The following is a 19,543-nucleotide window of genomic DNA, read 5'->3' as shown; positions in this document are numbered from 1 at the left end:
CCTGGGCTCTGCTCTGCCCCCGCAACACCGCGCTCCGGGCCGTCCCCAGCCCCAGGGACACTGAACCCCGGCTCAGCTCCTCCTGGGAACCTGCACGCCGGGTGGTTTCGCATCCCGGGCTCTCCTCCGCCCTGGGGACCCCGCATCCTGTGCCGCCCCTCTTGGGAACTTGCACTCTGGAGACCTCTCGTGCAGGGTGGTCCTCTCCATTCCCCTATTCTCCCCTGCCCCACGTCCTCTACACCCAGGAGATGTGGCGCACCTGGCTTCCCGTGCCCTCCACTGCCCTATGCCGAGCCCCCGTGTCCAAGGTTTCCTCTCCAAGGACACGGCACCGTAGGCTTTGCCCTACACACCCAGCCATGCCCTCACTGCTTGCACAAGGGGTCAGTGGACACAGCCTTTCTGGGGGCCTCTTTGCTGCCTGTCTGCTCCTCTATCCCCACCACTCCCAAGCCCCCGGTCCTTTCAGAGCCCCGAAGCACTTTTTCCAGGAGGTTTTGCCTCTGTGTGAGCCCACAGCTGGTTTTGCACTGACCCGCGCAGGGCTCTGCAGGGGCTCCCAGCCAGGTGCTAATGCTCCTGCCAGGACCGGCAGCGATTCCCTGTCCCCGGCGCTGCCCCCAGCCTGGACCAGCACCGCGCTGGAAGGGTCTCTGTGCCAGAGCAGCAATGGAGAGCACGTAGGGCCTGATTCCTGCGGGTTGGGGATGTTGGTCGAGTGGCCCGTCCCAAGACAAGCCCTTCAGGCAGCCCGTGGATGACCCCAGAGGGACATGGGACAGGGTGCCGAGGGCCCTGGCGGTGCCACCCGCTCCCCCCACGCCCTTCCTCACACCAGCATTTCCGAGCGAGGCCAGAGCCGGAGCCGCCCTAAGAGGCTGTGAGAGTTTGGGAGCAGCTGTGGAGCAGCTGCCGGGGCCAGCGCGGGGGCTGGGGCCGGGGCAGGCGCCCCACAAGCGGCTCAGATGGCTTTGGGGGTGGATGTGGTGGGACTCTGCTCAGGGATGTGGTGGGAGCTCTGAGCCTACCGCCGCCAGGCTTTGTTCTCGGAGCAGCGAGGCTGCAGCCCCTCCCCAGGCTCCACCTCCGCAGCCCACCCGAGACCCTCCTTCCGCTGCCTGTGCACAAGCTCCTCACATGGTGTGCAGAGCTGGTGGGCAAGAGATGCCCTTGGCAAAGCGCAGAGGCACCTTGGGTGGTAGAGGCGTCATCAGGAGGGCCCAGAGGCAACAGGGAACCAACCAGAGCTAAGCCCCCCATGAGCACAAGCCTTGCAGTGGCACCAGGGGATGCCTGGCTCCCCCCAGGGAAGAGGCAGGTTGGCTGTAGCACCCTGGCCCTGCTCCACAGCTGGGCACTCCGGGGCTGATCTGGCAGAACCTGTTCCCAGACCGCGCTACCCCAGCAGGCTCCGTCCCGCACCACTGCCTGCCCCTGCCCCTTTCCTACCCTCCACTCACGGGTTGCTGTCCAGCCAAGCTAGGGTTGGTTCAGGGCCTGCTCACGTGGGGCCACAGCCACCTCACCTTCCCCTGCGCTTCCTCTGACCTTGGCTGCACAGCTGGGACTCACACGCGGGCACTCAGCCCTGCTCCTGCCAGCCCTGCCAGGCAGGCACCAGCTGTTTCTGTGCCGTGTCCTGCTGCTTCTCAGTGTGACCATCCCATTGCTCTCACGTGCCCGAGCCCGAGCGCCTGGCCCAGCCCCAGCTTGCCTTTATCCCTTGACTTTCCTTGCCCCATCTTTGATGTGCTTTTGCACTCCTGGAACTGGCAGTGAGAAGACGTGGCACCGCAGCCCAGATCTGGGTGATGCCAGGAGGCATTTGGCTTCCCACAGCCAGCTCCTGCCCCCGGCAGAACCTTCCAGTAGATGAGCAAGACAATTTTCCTTACAATTGCTCATCACGGCAAGAGCTGCAATTATTAATGACCGTTCCAGCTGTCAGAGTGGAGAGGGAGGAGAACACCCACTCCCCCACACCCGCTGCCCTCAAGCCAGTTCCAGCCGGAGGTGCTGGTGTGGCCTCACAGCCGTCCTTCGGGACAGCAGCTGCATTGTGTGAGCGAACACTTGGCCGCTCCACGCTGGAGAACGCCCAGAGCTGGTGCACGTGGCCCATGCGTGCCCCGTGACTCCTCAAACCCTCTACAGTACTCAGGCATAAGGACCAGAGGACACTGCCAGGTATACAAGGACCCCCACTAAGGTCTGACCCCTTCCCCATCTCTCCTTGCTGCGTTTTGCCCCCCAGATTAATTACCGCCCCCATTAGCGGTCCTGCCTGCTACAAGAGGGATGACCCAGTCGACACAAGGGGTCAAGCCTGGGCTGACGCGGGCAGAGAAGGAGAAATCTGAGGCGAAGAGTTTCCCTGGAAAGCTGGAAGGAGCTGAGTCAGGCCCCAGAGGGAGCGGGATGAGGGCAGAGCATGACCTTCCCAGCTGGCCGCACCTCACTCGGCAAAACCACTGGCCCGGAGACAGGCGGCACTTGCAGAGATGTGTTTATTAAAGGCACTAAAAGCACCGTGGCTACATCAGTGCAGCCCGACCGGAGGGTGTGGTTTGGGGGGAGGCATCGGTGGCCCCAGGATGGCAGTGGCAGAGAGCTCTTTGGTAGGAAGCTGTGCCCAAGCCTTGCAGGAGCAGCCGCCTGGCTGGGCTGGCCATCATTACACACTGCCAGCCCACAGCTGGGCCACGCCAGGCTGGGGGTGTTGCCAGCCCCAGGGGAGCAGTGGGCCAGCAGGGTGGGGGGCATGAGGCACAGACACCCCTGGAATGCAACCGGGGCAGGAAGCCACCGCAGCAGTTTGAGGGGTGGCTGGTGGGTTGTCATGGGCAGGGCCCCAGCAGGGGAGCGGGGCCAGGTCTCCAGCCCCAAGAACACAGCAGGGAAGGTTGGGGAGAGTGAGACAAGAGCTGGTCCTCACCCACTCAGGGATGTGTAAGGAGTATCCCTGCCCCAGCACTGAGCTGCCAGGCAGCAAGGGAGCAGCCCAGCCGTGGCAGACCCCCTCCAATTCCAGTCGCAGCACGGTTGTACCCACCGTGCTGCGTGGCTCAGGGGCAGGAGATCCATGCAGCATCCCCTTCCCAGGGCTCCTAGGGCCAGTTGAGAAGCATATAAGAAGCTACCCAGCTATAAAAGGCTCTGGACCCAGCACTGTATCTGGCTGAAGTTGAGCCAGGAACTGCCAGAAAAGAGGCAGGAGCAAGGGAAAGGGCAAAAGGCCCAGCCTGGCTCCCTGGGGCCAGCAGGGCAGGGGGAGAGGAGCATGCAGGGCCAGGGGCATGTGTGGGCACAGCTGAATTCCCACCCCTCACACATGGGAGAAAGCATGGCTCTTGCACAGCGGCTTGTCCTTCTTGGAGTAGAACGTCTTCCCTTCCAGGTTGGTCTGGCAGATCTGGGGAGAAGAGTACAGGTGGTCAGGCTGGGGGGCTGAGTCAGCCTCCAGTCCCCCACAGCCCAGCACTGGTGTCACACAGGGACCTCCACATGGCCCTGGGGCACTGCGAGGGAAGAGAAGGCTCAGAGCAGAGTCCCAAACGTCCAGAGTGGAGGCAAGTGGGGAAAATCCTGTGGCAGCAGGTTATCTGTGCTGCTGGTGTACCCCACCCAGAGCAGGACTGTCGGGGAGAGGCACAGGCCCTGCAATAGTTGGGGAGGGAGGCACACTGCTCACCGCACAGACAAAGCAAGTGTCGTGCCAGCTGAACCCCAGCGCCTCCAGGAACCGGTCCCCAGCATCGATCTTGAAGTCACAGCCGCGGCACTTGGTGCCAAACATCTTCTCATAGTCTGTGAGGAAAGGCAGAGCCCAGGTCAGCACTTCCATGCACTACAGCTGCTCATGCCAGGGGAGCAGGGCTGCAGCTCAGCTAGGATCCCACAGGCACAGCCTGGGGACAACTCTGCCAGCCCCCATCCAGGTGAGATAATGCCCCAGACACCCGGGAAAGGTCAGGGTGGCATAGCCACCACAGGGCTCCAGGGGAGGAGGAGAACCTCATCTCCCAGGATGCAGCACTCGCTTTGATGTACATCCTCCTTCATCACCATGGCAACATAGGAGCTATGGCACTACCCTGCAGCTAGGGAGAACCAGAATGGAGGGCTCAGGGCTGTGGGATTGGGGTCTCTGTGCTCCCCACGGTCCAGGGGGAACCCTGCAGAGCAAGGCAGCTCATGCTCCCAGCCCTGTGCGCAGCTGCTGAGTCCCAATGGCACCCCAGGGCCACATGAGGTGACACATGGGGTCCCTGGGTCCTACCTCTCTCGCAGTAGGGCTGTCCCTCCTCCATGTAGAAGGCTCGGTTGCGGATGGGAGTTTTGCAGGCGTTGCAGGTGAAGCACTGCACGTGCCAGGTCATCTTCAGTGCGTGCATCACCTCCTGGAGGGGAGCCACTGTCAGCCAGGGGCAGGAAGGGACAAGGAATCCCCTGAGATGGACTAAGGTGGGAAAGGACAGAGCCAAGCACTCACAGCAGAGGACAAGGACAGGAGATGGAGGGCAGGCTGAGGGACACTCACCCCAGTGATCTTCTTCTTGCACTTGGCGCAGCTGGGTGCGTAGCGCGTGTCGTAGCACTTGGGGCAGAAGATGGAGCCTTTCTCCTCAAAGAAGCCACCCTCATCCAGCACCTTCCTGCACTGGCAGCAGATGAACTCCTCGGGGTGGTAATAATGTCCCAGCGCCACGAGGTACCGTCCCCTGTGGCAGGACAGAGCCACGTCAGCCACGCCGGGGCCCAGACGCTGGCGTGGCAGTGGTGGCAGCCAGGGCTCACCTGATGACCTTGTTGCACTTGTAGCAGAGCGGGGTGCGGCCGGGCCCCTCGGGGGCTTGCTGGGCCGCCTGCACGATGGAGCTGCGGTTCTGCATGGGGGTCGGCGTGGCCGGCTGGCTGTGCTTGCTCACCACCGTGCTCGTCTTGTCCGGGGCGTAGCGCTCGGCAAACGAGGGGTCCACAGCCCAGGGTGGGCGGCTGGTGGGGCTGGGGGTGGCACTGGGCGTCCTGGGGGCTGCACACACACACAGGTCTTAAGGAGAATGCTCCTGATCCCTCGGCAGCCCCTCCCCAAAAAGCCCAGAGATGTTTTGCTCACCCAGTCCTGGCTCAGTCTTCATCGTTGCTCCTGGGGACGAGTCCGGCACGGAGACCTGGCTACAGAACAAGCAGTTAATCCAGCCTGCCCTGCTCGCCCCCACTGCCCAGGGGGTGCAGGCAGGGCTCCCCACCCCAACAAGCAGGAGGGAGCTGGCCAAGCCCCCATGCCCAGCAGTAACTGGTTTAGAGATGAAGTACTGAGCCAAGGGCCTTCAGTCCTGCCAAGACACAGCACCCACAGGGTCTCTGGTACCCACTGCAGTGGTCTGGGGAAAGGCAGGAGGGAAGGTTCTGGGCTTCTCCAGACTGACCAGGGACCACACTGATTTTGGCTGCCTACTAATATCTGATGATCACCCCCAGTCTCACTGGGGCGCAGGGGAACCTGGACGTGACCTGATGCAGGGAGCCCCAGGATCCAGCTCAGCAGCACTGAGAACAGGCAGGGCAAGCCAGGGCTAAGAGGCACAGCCCAATGAAAGAAGGGGGACAGGGAGAGAGGGAGAGCCAGTGGCTCTGTGCTTCTCCAAGACAAATTCAAAAAGGAGATGGCAACAAACCCAACTTTTATTTGTGTCAGAGCAAGCTGGATAGAGCTGGTACCCAAGGGTCATGACACCAGGGCAAGAGGTGTCACAGGAAGGTAAAGGCAGAAAGTGGGGTGCTGTCCAACCCCCTGCCTGGCTGCACAGAACAAGGAACAACCCTGACAAGCTGGTGACATCCACAAGCTCAGCTGTCCCACAGCCCCACGTCAGGTTTGCAGGACACTGCGCCCCAGGTCCAGATGCTGCCCAAACATCACAAGAACCCAGTGAGATTTGGCCAGTGCCATCAGCCGCTCCCAACCCGCCGTTTCTGGGACACCACGGCGCAGCTCAGCATTCCCAGCTGAGGGGCAGCAATGCCCAAGGGGTTCTGCCCAGGACGTGCAGCCCCCCAGCTCCTGCTGCCACACACTCCCCTTACCTGGGCTTCCTAACAAACACATCATCATGATCCTCCACTGAGCGCAGCAGGAGAGAAAGGAGGAAACAGTCAGTCCTCACACAAAGAGGCCCAGGCACAACAAGAAGGGAAAGGGAAAAGAGGAAAACCAACCTCTCCTCCCACCAACACCTGCCCCAAAACAAAGCCCTGCCCGGCCACAGGGCAGACCAAGACCCCAGACCGGTGTCACCACCACGAAACCACGCACAGCCCCACCAGCTTCCACTGACACAACCACCCCACAGGGATCATCACATGGGGCCAAATCCAACACTCCAGTGCCACTCCAGACTCTGCTGGACCCTGGCAGCACAGGGAGAGTCCAGCACCCCCAGGCAGTGTCAGGCCCTGTGGGAACTCACTGCTGCTGTCTGTGCCCGTCAGCTGGGCCAGTTTGCGGAAGGTGCGGGACTGCGAGGTCCCGGTGCGGGGCTGCCAGTCCTCAGCATCCTCCATCAGTCGCAGCTTCCCGGGGTTGCACCCGGGGGTGCTGGGGGGCTCCAGAGGCTGCGGGGGCTGTCTGTGAGTGACAGAGGGCAGGAGCTCAGCCAGCACAAAGCACAGACCCTGCTCTGGAACAGGGAAGCACTCCAAAAGGTGCCCTGGCACATGCCAACACCTCTGCCAGACCCTGGCACTCACCGCTGCTCCACCGTGCCCCAGCTGGACTCATGGGCATCCCTGTGGCATCAGAAAAAATGGTGGCACAGCAGTCAGTGGCTGATCCATGGCTCAGCCCATGCTTTCCATACACACCCACAATCTCAGAGACACAAGAACCTCATGGAAATGCCGACAGAATGCACTCCTGACCAGCCTTGCAGCCATTCCATGACCCCACATGATATCGTGCCCTAGGTACAGTGCCTGCCCTGTGACTCCAAAAATGCCCAGCAAAGTGTTGTGTCACCAGCCACCCCTACACATCGTGCTGCATATTGACCTCCCCAGCTTGGTGCCAGCAGTGCCCAGCGAGTCTTGCCTGCACACCCATTTGGGGACAAACTGTCTGGCCAGTGGGTGTCCAGGTAGGAATCTCTCAAGGTGAAGGTCAAAGCAGTGGCTGAGCACTGGCAGTGCCTGTTGTGGGGTGAGCACAGGGTGGGCTCTGCAGCTCCACCACCACCTCAGCTCTGGGAGAGGACAAAGAGGGAGAGAAGAATCCACAACAGGGCAAAGAGTTTGCCCAGAGTCATGAGTAGTGATGCTGAGGGGAAATGAGCCAGCAGCACTCAGCTCTGCCACACCAGGCTCACAGGACAACATGCCCCAGGTGCAGGCGCTACCCAGCACCTCCCAACATCCCATAGCCAGGTTTTTGCAGTGCCATCAGCCTCCTCGACTCCTTGTATGCCCAAAGGGCTACGGTGCAGCTCAGCACCCCCAGCTCAGAGCCAGCAGTGCCCAGACACCTGGGACATGCAGCCTCAGCACATGCTCCCCTTACCTGGGCTTTTTAACATTCTCATCCTCACCATCCTCCACTGAGTGCAGCAGGAGAGAAAGGGGGAGATGGCATCAGTCTGCAGTGACTGATGCCTAAGAAAAGCAGAAAAGGAAAGGAGGAAAACCAACCTCCCCACCCACCATCCCCTTGCCCCATCACATAGCCCTGCTTGGCCATGGAGCAGAGCATGGCCCCAGACCAGTGGCACCACAAGCCCACACACAGCCCCGGGCAGCTCCCGCTCACTCAGCTGCCCTCAAGGGGTGACTTGGGGCCAAAATCAAACTCCTGATGCCACATCACCCCACTGCCTCTCCCAGCTTCTGGCCATGCCAAACCAGTCCCACATCCCCAGCCAGTGCCAGGCCCTGTGGGAACTCACTGCCATCTGTGCCCGTCAGCTGGGCCAGTTTGCGGAAGGAGCGGGACTGCGAGGTCCCGGTGCGGGGCTGCCAGCCCTCAGCATCCTCCATCAGTCGCAGCTTCCCAGGATCACACCCAGGGGTGCTGGGGGGCTCCAGAGGCTGCCTGTGAGTGACAGAGGGCAGGAGCTCAGCTAGCACAAAGCACAGACCCTGCGCAACACTGCAGCACAGGGCAGTGCTGCCAAAGGTGACCTGGCACATGGCAACACCTCTGCCAGACCCTGGCACTCACCGCTGCTCCACTATGCCCCAGCTGGACCCATGGGAATCCCTGTGACATTGGAAAAAACAGCAGCACAACAGTCACTGTTGGACCATCCCTGCCATATGCACCCACAGCCCCATGGAGGCACGAGCCACGTGGAAATACTGACCAGCAGCCTTGCAGCTGCTACACAGGATGCAAAACACCAAGACCAAGACTCACACACAAAGAGCTTCCCCTGAGTGACTGCAAGCAGCAAGAGAGAACCAGGCGTGTGGGCTGAGCCCAGCACCACCCAACATCTCCAGCAAGATGTGATTGTCACCAGCCACCCCTACCCAGGTGGGTGCTTGGGGCAGGACTCTCCTGAGGTGACAGTCAGAGCAGTGGCTGAGTGGTGGCAGTGCCCATGGTGCAGCTCGGAAAACACCTCAAGTCTGGGAGAGGGGGCAGAGAGGGAGGGAAGAACCCCCAGCAGTGCAAAGAGTGACTGCAAGCAGCAAGGGTTAAGTGGCTGTGGGGGCTGAGCCTGGCATGGGCACCTTGTGGGTCCCACTGCTGCCCCTTACCTGGGCTTTTTAACGGGCTCATCCTCACCATCATCCACTGAGGACACCAGGAGAGAAAGGGGGAGATGGAGTCAGTCTGCGGCAGCTGAGGCCCAGAGACAGCAGGAAGGAAAGGGAAGGGAAAGGAAGGAAAATGCTCTCTCCTCCCACTGTCCCCCTGCCCCAACACACAGTCCTGCCTGGCCATGGGGCAGAGCACAGCTCCAGCCCAGGGGCACCACCCTGAGCCCACACAGCCCTCGGCAGTTCCTGCTGATTCAGCTGCTACAGAGGTCCCAAATGGGCCAAAACCAATGCCCTGCTGTAACAACACACCACGGCCTTTACCAGCCCCCCCAGCAAAGCTGGGCATGCCTGGGCAGCCAGCCAGTGCCAGGCCCTGCGAGAACTCACTGCTGTTTGCGCCCACCAGCCGGGCCAGTTTGCGGAAGGAACGGGACTGGGAGGTCCAGGTGTGGGGCTTTGAGTCGACAATGTCCTCTAACATCCGCAGCTTCACAGGGTCACACACAGTGTCACCGGGGGGCTCCAGCAGCTGTGGGGGCTGCCTGTGACAGAGGGCAGGAGCTCAGCACCAGGACTGGACCCTGCTCTGGAACAGGGAAGCACCCCCAAAGATGCCCTGGCACATGCCAACACCTCTGCCAGAACCTGGCACTCACCGATGTTGCCCTGTGCCCCAGCTGGACCCATGGGCATCCCTGTAGTATCAGAAAGAATGGTGCCACAAGTCAGTGTTTGACCAGCCCATCCCTCCCCATATGCATCCACAAGCCCAGAGATGCATGAGCCTTGTGGAAATGCTGACAGCATTCACTCCTCATCAGCCTTGCAGCCATTCCCTGGCCCCACATGACACTGTGCCCCAGGTCTGGTCTAGTTCCCTACCCTGCAACTCCTGACACCCCCAGCAAGGTGCTGTCAGTGCCACCAGCCACCCCTGCCCACTATGTCCAGCACACTTGGCCTCCCCAGCTTGGTACCAGCAATGCCAAGCAGGTCCTGCCTGCACACCCAGCATGAGGACACCTCATCTGGGGACAGCCTGCCTGGCTGGTGGGTGTCTGGGCAGGACCCTCCTGAGGTGAGTCAGAGCAGTGGATGAGCACTGGCAGTGCCTGTTGTGGGGTGAGCCTGTGGCTCTGCCAACAGCTTGGCTCTAGGAAAAAGGAAAGGACAGGATAGAAGGTGGAGGATAAGGAAAGAAGAATCAGCAACAGCGCAAAGAGCTTCCCCTGAGTGACTGCAAGCAGTGAGAGACAACAAGCCTTGTGGGCTGAGCCCAGGGTGGGCACCCTGTGGCTCCTGCAGTTGCCCTGGCACACACTCCCCTTACCTGGGCTTTTTAATAAATTCATCCTCACCATCCTCCACTGAGTGCAGCAGGAGAGAAAGGGGGAGATGGAGTCAGTCTGCAGCAACTATGGTCCAGGAAAAGCAGGAAGGGAAAGGAGGAAAACAAACCTCTCCACTCGCCTGGCCCCATTGCACAGCCCTGTCTGGCCACAGGGCAGAGTACAACCCCAGACTAGTGGCACCACCAGGAGTCCACACACAGCCCTGGGCAGATCCCGCTCACTCAGCTGCCCTCAGGGAGTTAATTGCGCCAAAACCAACACTCCCGGGTGCTACATCACCCTACTGCCTCTCCCAGCTTCTGGTTACCCCAAAACAGTCCCACATCCCCAGCCAGTGCCAGGCCCTGTGGGAACTCACTGCCTTCTGTGCCCGTCAGCTGGGCCAGTTTGCGGAAGGAGCGGGACTGGGAGGTCCCGGTGCGGGGCTGCCAGTCCTCAGCGTCCTCCAACATCCTCAACTTCCCAGGATCACACCCAGGGGTGCTGGGGGGCTCCAGAGGCTGCGGGGGCTGCCTGTGAGTGACAGAGGGCAGGAACTTCAGCCAGCACCAAGCAGAGACCCTGCTTCAGCACAGGGCAGTGCTGCCAAATGTGCCCTCACCAGACCCTGACACTCACCACTGCTCTACTGTGCCCCAGCTGGAGCCATGGGTATCCCTGTGATATTGAAAAGAACGGTAGCACAACATTCAGTATTTGACCATGGCACAGCCCATCCCTCACAAATGCACTCCAGAAGTAGGAGAAGCTGGAGACACTCAGCCAGCTCTGCCCTGCCATCCCGCAGCCCCACGCCAGGCTCACAGCACACTGCTCAGCTGCTGCCTAGCACCTCCCAATACCCCCAGCAAGGTGCTCTCAGTGCACCAACCTTCTCCAGACCCCTTTTCCTCAAGAAGCAATGGCAGAGCTTGGCCTCCCCAGCTTGGTGCCAGCAGTGCCCAGCAGGTCCTACCCAGCACAGGACATTTGTCTGGCCAGTGTGTGCCCTGGCAGGACCCTCCCAAGGTGACGGCCAGAGCAGTGGCTGAGCTCTGGCAGTGCCCACTGTGGGGTGAGTGCAGGGTGAGCTCTGCAGCTCCACCAACAGCTCGACTCTTGGAGACAAAAAACAGCAACAGAGCAAAGAGCTTCCCCTGAGTGACTGCAAGCAGCAAAAGAGAACCAGGCGTGTGGGCTGAGCCTGGGGTGGGCACCTTGTGGCTCCTGCTGCTGCTCCAGCACACGCTCCCCTTACCTGGGCTTTTTAACAAGCTCGTCCTCACCATCCTCCACTGAGCACAGCAGGAGAGAAAGGGGGAGATGGAGTCAGTCTGTGGCAACTGAGGCCCAGAGACAGCGGAACGGGAAAAGGAACAGGAAAGGGAAAAGGCCTTCTCCTCCCACTGCCCACCTGTCCCAGCACACAGCCCTGCCTGGTCACGGGGCAGAGCATGGCCCCAGCCCAGTGGCACCACCATGAGCCCACATAGCCCCAGGCAGCTCCGCCTGGCTTAACTGCCCCATATGGCCAAAACCAACACTTCATGAGGCACCAAAGCCTTTATCCAGCTCCAGTTTCCCCAGCAAAGCTGGGCAGTCAGCCAGTGCCAGCCCCCGTGGGAACTCACTGGCATCTGCGCCCACCAGGCGGGACAGTTTGCGGAAGGAACGGGACTGGGAGGTCCAGCTGTGGGGCTTTGAGTCGTCAATGTCCTCTAACATCCGCAGCTTCACAGGGTCACACACAGGGGTGCTGGGGGACTCCAGCAGCTGTGGGGGCTGCCTGTGAGTGACAGAGTCATCTGTCAAATCTGACAGATCTCCTGGGGCTGTCTCCCACCTTCCCCAGCACAGAATCACAGCACACCAGTACCAGAGATGTCACACCTTATCTAACTCCCCACTCCCCAACTCCTCCCTCACAAAGGCTGGGCCTGTGAAGGACTGACTCTGGAATGACCACCACCATTCCTGGCAATTTGAAACTGGCCCCAAGGGCCAGAAAGAGAAAGGACAGAGCAAGAATAAGCCAAGGTCAAAAAACACCATCAGGGAAGCTGCACCACAGCAGTCTATGGCAGTGCCACCTGGCCATGGGCGCAGTGCCCAGCACAGCCCATCAGCCCTTGCCCAGCACAGCCACATCTTGGGGAACAGGGAATGGATCACACACAAGGACACTCCAGGGCCCCAGCAGCTGGCAGAGATAGGCAGCTGTCCCCTCTACAGTAGGGACAGCTTGGTGCTAAGAGTGACCCACCCGCATGGGCAAAGCAGCGCCTGCTGCCCATCCCCAGGCTGGCCCTGCCCAGAAGGACAGGGCACTGGCAGGGAAGAGGCATGCAGGGAGGATAGAGAGAGCAGGTAAAAGGCTTACTGACTTGTCAAGGCTCAGCACCTGTAGGGAGAGGGAAAGAGAAAGGGAGGAGAGAAAGAAAGAAAAAGGAAGGTGAAATTAGACCTACAGCACCCAAGAAGTTCCCAGAGCTCACCTATGGCCTGCATTAGCCCCCTATCCCTGAGTCTTACACCCAGCTCACCCAGGGCTGAGAGCACACTGGGGCACAGGGCAGATGCCAGCAGACCAGACTGTGCTCCCTCAGCCCCCAGATCAGGCCTGGATGCCCAGGGCAGTCAATGCCACATCCTGCCCCATTGCCCAGTTCCTGGGCACTATGGCAGCTCTGGCAGGAGGAGCAGAGACCAGCAGCTGCTGCACACATACAGCAGAGCCGAGGAACAGAGTGGCAGGGCTGGAGGCCATCACTCTGCCCAGCCCCTTCCTGCAGCCAGGGGAACAGCAGGACTTCCCCAGGCAGGCACCGGCTGGTGGTCACAGACAGCCACGGTTTCCCTGTCATTGCAGATGCCAGCCAGTGTCCTGCTACAGCCACCATGTCCAGCCTGGCAGGAGTCCCCACAGGCTGACACATCCCTGAGCAAGGGACCAGCATGAGCATGGCTGTGTGTCCCTCTGTGAGACAGTTCTGTTGTGCCACCTCAGCACCAGCCACCAGTTACTCCGGCACGGGCACTGTCACCCACTCCCACCCAGGGTGCCTGGCATGCAAGGCGCAGCAGGGCCGGGCAGCAGGCTCCCCCCGATCCTCAGGGAGCAGGATGGACAGCAACATACCCGTTGTGCTGGGGGGTGCAGGCGGGCGCCAGGGGCGCGTACGTCACGGGTTTCGTCACCAGCCCGGGCCGTGGGTTCGGAGGTGAGCCGGCCCCGAAGGGCCGAGCTGTTTTGTTGAGGGCGGTGCTGGGAGCGAAGTTATATTTCAGGGGTTCAGAGCAGGGGAGTGAGTCCTGAGCGAGACAAAACACACAGACACGGGCTCACACGTCAAGCAGCATGCAAGGGGCAGCCCTGGGCCAGGCAGAGCAGCAGGCAGCCAGGTAGGAAAGCCGGACAGTACGTGCGCCTTGGAGACCAGGCTCTGCCAGGCTGGCACTCACTCCACTGGGCACCTGGCCCAGCGACAGCAGGTCACAAACCCAGCCTGAGGGTCATTTGAAGATTAGTAGGTGCCCCGCACACTCGCTGCTGCCCGTGGCAGGGCGGTGCATGCACACACGTCGACTGCAACCGTCCCATGGCACAAAGCTGAACACATGCAGGTGGCTTCTGCCCAGGAGCCACCAGTCACCAGCCCCAGCCCTGCCTCCCTGTGCCAAGGGCACTCCCCAGCACTAGCAAACATGGTGCTGCACCTGCCCAGCCTCCTCCCCTGTGCTGGCCCCTCTGCATCCCTGCCCACACCCAGCACCAGCAAGGGCACAGACAATCTGGACCCAGGCACCTACTGCACAGATCCTGCTCCCTCTGATCCTCCACGGTGCCAGAGGTCAGAGCTGCTCCCCTAGCTGGGCTTTCTATACCTTCAAACACACCCCAGCCCTCTAAAAGCCCCATGAGCAAGAAGGTCCACTTGTTTCACTACACTGAGATTCCCTTCCCCTGAGATGAGGCTGAGCTGCCACTGTGGCATCAGGAGCAACACGTACCTTCTGCGGCTTCCCCAGCTGGGTCTGGGCTCTGCAAGAGAGGAGACAGATGGGCAGGTACTGGAGTTGGTCCAGACACCACCAGCATGCTGGTGCCTCAGGGATGCAGCACCCAACCGAGGGGAAACATGGCCAGCTGGCACTGCCCTGTGGCTTGCAGTCAGGTTAAGCCTTATCCAGGCAAGCAGAGCCCTTGGACACAGCCAAGGACTTCCAGGCTCTAAGTAAGGAGCAGTGATGCTGGGAGATGGTGATACCAGGAGGCAGCAATGGGCAGAGGGCCCCGATTACACTCCAGTCATACCAGAACCCCATGTTTGAGAGACTCACAATTCTTACCTGCTCAAGGTGAGGCAGAGCCTGTCCCCACAGGCACGGATCCTGTTCTGGGCCTCGATGTGTGTCATGGCACTGGTGCTCTCCCCGTCGATGTACAGCACCCAGTCGCCCACTCCCACGCCAGCCTGGGCTGCCTTCCCACCCAGAGTCAGCTGCAGGACAGACAGAGTTAGGGAGAGCTGGAACAGCCAAGCAGTGACATGGGAGCAGAGGGACATCCTCGTGATGGCAGGGGCTTCCAAGGCCCAGGATACCCAGCCCAGCACAGGACACCACATAGACCTGACCCAGGGAAAGTAGGGACTCCCAGATTACTCCCCATTGCCCAGTGCATGAGCCCAGAGCAGCCTCTTCCCCTTGGCAGCAGCAGAAGGCAAAGCACTTTTCCAGGGCACTGCCCAACCCTTGCCCTCTGGCATGCCTGGGGACCCTGCCAACACCCCAGGGCCTCACTGCCGTGATGCCAAACACAGAGGCAGTGCTGCCTCAGCCTCGACAAGAAGCCCAGCCACCCCTTGGAGTCACCCCTGTGGTCCCGGGGCAGGAAGAGAGCACAGTGAGTCAGGGCCCGTTGGGCAGCCCACATCTCACTGCAAACCACAGGCATGTCCAGCCCTTCGCCTGGGGCGGGGAAGGCCGGGGAGGCACCCCTTGGGCACTCCCCCCAGCCGCCCGCGCTCCCGTTCCCACCAGGCACAGACATTACCTCATTCCCACAGAGGAGCAGGAGCCCTGCCGGGGCAGGGAGACACCGCCCCCACCCATGCTGCTCTGCTGGGGAGCACAGCCACAAGTTTCCCTTCCCGGCCACAGTGCCAGGGATGCGCCTTGCCCCTGCTATGGCTCCATGGCACGGCTGTACAACCCTGTGCTGGCAAGCGGAGGCTGCCCTCCCCTCCCACCAGGGATGCACAGCCAGAGGCGAGCAGGGCCCGGAGCACTGCACACAGCTCCCAGGCACTGACAGACAGACAGACAGACGTGGGCAGGCTGCAGCCATTCCTGCTCCTCCAGCATGGAAGAACTCAAGGCGCTTGGACCCAGACCAAGTATTTCCTCAAGTCCTGTTCGACATGAACATAAAAGGAGCGAGCCAGATTCCCAGCACTGTCAGAGGGCTGAAAAATCCCTGCCACAGAGTCCCGGCCCCTCCTTGCGGAACCCGGCTCACCCCAGAGCCACACATCCCTTCTCTAGGCCAACACCAGCCCTCCATGCAAGGCCAAACACCACATATGGGCTGGATGTGGCCCAGTTCCACCTGCATCCCACTGCTATTCCCAGCAGGACATGGGTACCCCCACCCCGTATCCCCACACTGCCCTCCCGTTTCTCCGGCCCGGCACAGGAGGGTGCCCTCAGCAGCAGTGATGCCCCCAGCTCCTGGCCATGCTGCTGCAAGCCCCAGCTTGCTGCCCTGGAGGGCTGGGGAAGGCACGGGGCAGCTGCGTGGGTTTGGAGGCAGGAGCAGGAGCTGGGAGAGGTTTTCACACGACTGCCCAGGAAGGGGAGAGCACGCCAGGCTGCGTCACGAAGCCTCACCCAGCCTGGTCAGCACTTCCCGTCCCCCTCCATGCCAACGTGCAGGAAACCCCTTTGACAGGTGCCAGCTCAGCCAGGAGCCATGGCAGTGCCAGCCTTCCTACTTCCCACCCAGACCCACTAACCAGGGCTTCCTTCCTCCCCTCTCCACCCAGTCTTTTGTTCCCTGCAGCTCCATCATCACATCCAGAGACGTGCTCACCTACTGCCCTGTCCAGAGGCCTCCAGGACAAAGCCTCCCTCAGCACATCCCTCAGCACTTTCCTGCAAGTAGCACCCAAGTGTCTCTCCTCTTTCCCACCTGGCAGATGCCAGGATGTGCCTTGCAGCATCCAGCTATCCATACTGCAGTCCTTATCCCACCTCCAGCACAGGGACTATGGTTTCCAGCCTGCCTGGCCAGGGTGTCAGCACCCTAGCAGGGCCCCGTGCCACAGGAGGTACATGTCAGAGGACCATGGTGGCACCTCTTTGTGTGATCAGTGAGCTGAAACAGCCTCACGGCTCACCCAGGAGTGCCACAGCGATGGACACAGCTGAAAGTCAAGCCAATGGACACACCAGCGTTGTCCTGTGCTGCCCACCCTTGCAGACCTGCAGAGCAGGGCCCCAACGCAGCCCACAAAGCTATGGCAGGATGCTTCCAGCCTGCTGCAGCAGGGCCAGCTCACAGGTAGCAGTGGCCAAGGACAGCAGCATGCTCTGGGCAGGAGCTCTGGGTCTGGAGATGCCTCTGGAGTGCAGAGCAGCACAGGCTCACACTTTCCCATCAGAGCACACCGCCCTGCCATGCAGCCCAGCCTCACTAGAGAGCCCCCAAAGCTGGCTGCATCCCCTGGGAATGTCCTTGCTGCTCCTGCCTTACCCAGGACAGCAGCACTGCCCAAGCCTCACCAAGAACTGCTTCACAAGGCCCCTGCCCCAGGCTCTGGGAGGCTCCTCCATCCAACCAGACCCTTTGTTAAGAACTGGCTCGCAGCCAAGAGAAACATTTTTTAGAGAATAAACTCGCTGAATCTGTCTCTGCGTGCTCAGCAGAGATCAGCAGGCCCCAGGGCAGCGGCACAGGCGACTCCAGCCTCACACAGTGCCCTCAGGGCCCATGCTCCATGCTGGGATGCTGTGGAGATCTGTGCCCCCCGGGGCAGGTGTGCAGTGCCCAGCTCGAGCCAGGGGCAGGTCCCCACGCAGCACTCGATGCCACAAGCAAAGCTGTCCTTTGAGAGGCAGCCTCCGTGCCAGCTGCCCAAGCGCCAGCGGCACAGGCGATGCAGTCACATTCCAAGGCTTATAAGGCAATTGCGTGGCCAAAGCTGTGGCCAGCACCCGCCCAGGGACGGGGACCTGCACACAGCCAGGGTCAGACCCGGGAAAATTGCAACAGGAGAGGCTCAAACCAGCGGTCACGGGCACAACCAGCTGTGGCACAATGGCTCTAACTGGAGAAATGGGAGAGTTTTGTGGAGGGAGTCACATCCCTGTGCAGGCAGCACTGCAGCTTCCTCCTCTCCCTGTCCATTTCAGGAGTAAACTCAGGCACAGAGCTGGGAGCTGTGCTGTGGAAAGGAGGGTGCTGAAGGGCACTGGCTGGGTGCTGGGATGCCAAGCCCGGTGCTGGGGTGCAGACCAGGAAGCCAGTCCCACATCCCAGAGAGCAGATCCCCTCCTGCTGTGGTGGGAACACTCCGGAAGGGGCCTCCCCTGCCCCCCTCTGCAGAGGCTGTGCAGAATTTCACGTTTCTGCTTGCAGCTCTCTGCCCGGAACACCCCCGTGCTGGGCTGCAGCTGATAAGGCACCAAGGAGGCTACGTGGAGCCAGGCAGGGCAGGATGCAGCATTCCCGGGGCCCCAGCTCATCTACATCCCCCGTACTGCTCTGCCTCAGCCACTGCGGCCTCCCTCCCACAGAGGCAAGAGGAAGGATGGGTGTCACCAGCCTTGGTTTCTCTTACCCTGGAGATGGAGAGTGGCATGCTGAAATCCTTCCCTCCCTGCAGCCTGAAGCCCCAGGGTGCCGGCCCATTCAGCATCACCTTGTAGGACTCCATGTCGCCCATCTCTGCAAGGGAAGAGGGTGTGATCCCAGTGTTAGGGTATGTGGAAACAATGCAGGGAGAGCAGGCGAGGAGAGGGCTCAGTGCCTGGCAGAGTAGGACAGGAGGCAGGTTACGTTTCCACGTGTAACTCCACCCTGATCGTCCTACACTGTGGTTAGAGACGCACCCCAAATCCATCAGCATCTCCTCCAGCAACATCAGAGCTGAGGGGCCCAGGCTAACACTGACTAGTGCCAGGGAGCCAGACACAGCCCTGCTGCCACCCACAGTGGACTGTCTGTGGGCTCTGCCCTCTTCCCAAACCTGAGATGTGCTCTCCTTTGCAGCAGCCCAGGAACTCCTGCTGCTGAGAGCCAAGGCTGTTCAGACCACAGAGAAGCAACAGCAGGTAGAGAATGATAGGAACCAGAAGCATTTTTGCCGGATGAATTAGCAGCAGCAGCACAGGAGCTGCGTGATGCCACCCGAGGCGCCTGGCAGAGAAGCCAGGCTGGCGCTCCGGCAGCCGGCAGAGCAGATGCTCCCTGGGAGCGAGCCCATCTCCGGGGCTTCGGCAGGAGGGAATCCCAGCACTCCCCTGCCTGACAGCTGTCAGCCGGCCAAGGCTCCGGACAGACGGGCCAGCACCAGCCTCTTGTCACCTTTTACCTGGAAGAAGCCGCCAGACCCCTACGAACGGCCCCAGGACCTTCCTCCCGAGGGCGGACAGGGCCGGCTGCGGGGCTCCCCACGCCTCGCACGGGCCGGCTGCAGGGCCGGGGGCCAGCGTGCCCCCGCTCTCCCCGGACCGGTGCGGTCTATATAAGGCGTGTAAGACGACACCAGCCCGCTCCCCGCTCGGGAGGGCCGGGGGAAGAGCTGCGTGTCAGGCATTCCCGGCGCCCGGGAGCCGCGCAAGCTCCAGCGAGGCGCCGGGACGGGGCGGCCGGGAGCGGGCGGATACCCCACACCCCTCCCCGGCGGGACGGGACCCGACTGCACCGGGGGTCCCCAGCGTGCACAGGCTGGGCACCCCTGCTTATTGCTGGGAAGCCCCACCCTTACCCGCGGGGGGCCTCGGGACCCCTCCCCATCCCACACCGCCGCCCCCCTACAGGGGACACCGGCTCTGCCCCACACGGGCCCGACCCTGACCACCCGCCTTTTCCTTAAGCCAGGCTTCAGCCCTCCACCCCTCACGCCCCCATCCCCCCCCGGCAGAGGACGGAGCTCCCCGCCACGGCCCGGCTCCCCGGACTCACCCGCGGCCAGCGGGGCCCGGCGAAGCGGGCGGGAGGGGAGCGGAGCGGTGCGGGCCGACGCGGGACTCGAACCCGGGCACCGCCCCCGCCCGCCCCGGCCCCACTATATATAGGATCGGGGGGAGGCGGAGCCAGCGGGAATTCCGGCCAATCACCGTGCGCGCCTCTGCCTGCCGGGGCGGGCACGGCGGCGCCCCCTAGCGGGGAGGCTCGAGCTGCCCCCGCCCGCCCCCTCCCGCCCTTCGCAGCAGCGGCGGAG

The 19,543-nt window shown here is 61.8% G+C and overlaps 1 protein-coding gene across 1 annotated transcript; it reads right to left on the bottom strand.

Annotated features, from left to right (window-relative positions):
- Positions 1 to 2,498: 2,498 nt before the first annotated feature.
- On the bottom strand, positions 2,499 to 19,363 carry PDLIM7 (PDZ and LIM domain 7). Its single transcript, XM_053956513.1, has 25 exons — positions 19,285 to 19,363; positions 17,939 to 18,045; positions 14,445 to 14,596; positions 14,106 to 14,136; positions 12,479 to 12,495; positions 11,726 to 11,880; positions 11,353 to 11,389; positions 10,734 to 10,772; positions 10,474 to 10,628; positions 10,094 to 10,130; positions 9,420 to 9,458; positions 9,151 to 9,305; positions 8,758 to 8,794; positions 8,216 to 8,254; positions 7,941 to 8,086; positions 7,559 to 7,595; positions 6,754 to 6,792; positions 6,474 to 6,631; positions 6,091 to 6,127; positions 5,120 to 5,178; positions 4,801 to 5,035; positions 4,544 to 4,724; positions 4,283 to 4,403; positions 3,695 to 3,810; positions 2,499 to 3,415 (listed from the first exon to the last, which is right to left on the bottom strand). The coding sequence occupies exons 2-25, from the start codon at positions 18,041 to 18,043 to the stop codon at positions 3,329 to 3,331; spliced, it is 2,214 nt and encodes a 737-aa protein (XP_053812488.1). The 5' UTR covers positions 18,044 to 18,045; positions 19,285 to 19,363; the 3' UTR covers positions 2,499 to 3,328.
- Between the last annotated feature and the right edge of the window lie 180 nt (positions 19,364 to 19,543).

This window comes from Vidua chalybeata, chromosome 15, assembly GCF_026979565.1.
Source record: "Vidua chalybeata isolate OUT-0048 chromosome 15, bVidCha1 merged haplotype, whole genome shotgun sequence".
In the NCBI taxonomy this organism is placed as follows: Eukaryota; Metazoa; Chordata; class Aves; order Passeriformes; family Viduidae; genus Vidua; species Vidua chalybeata.
Note: the sequence above shows the minus strand (reverse complement) of the source record. Positions and strands in the feature narration are given on the sequence as shown.

Excerpts from the sequence above, each read along its gene's own strand:
- PDLIM7 (XM_053956513.1), bottom strand. The coding sequence starts at position 18,043 with ATGGGCGACATGGAGTCCTACAAGGTGATGCTGAATGGGCCGGCACCC. Across the intron at positions 10,773-11,352 it reads GAGCTTGTTAAAAAGCCCAG|GGATACCCATGGCTCCAGCT; the intron begins GTAAGGGGAGCG and ends TCAATATCACAG. Across the intron at positions 4,725-4,800 it reads AAGTGCAACAAGGTCATCAG|GGGACGGTACCTCGTGGCGC; the intron begins GTGAGCCCTGGC and ends GTCCTGCCACAG.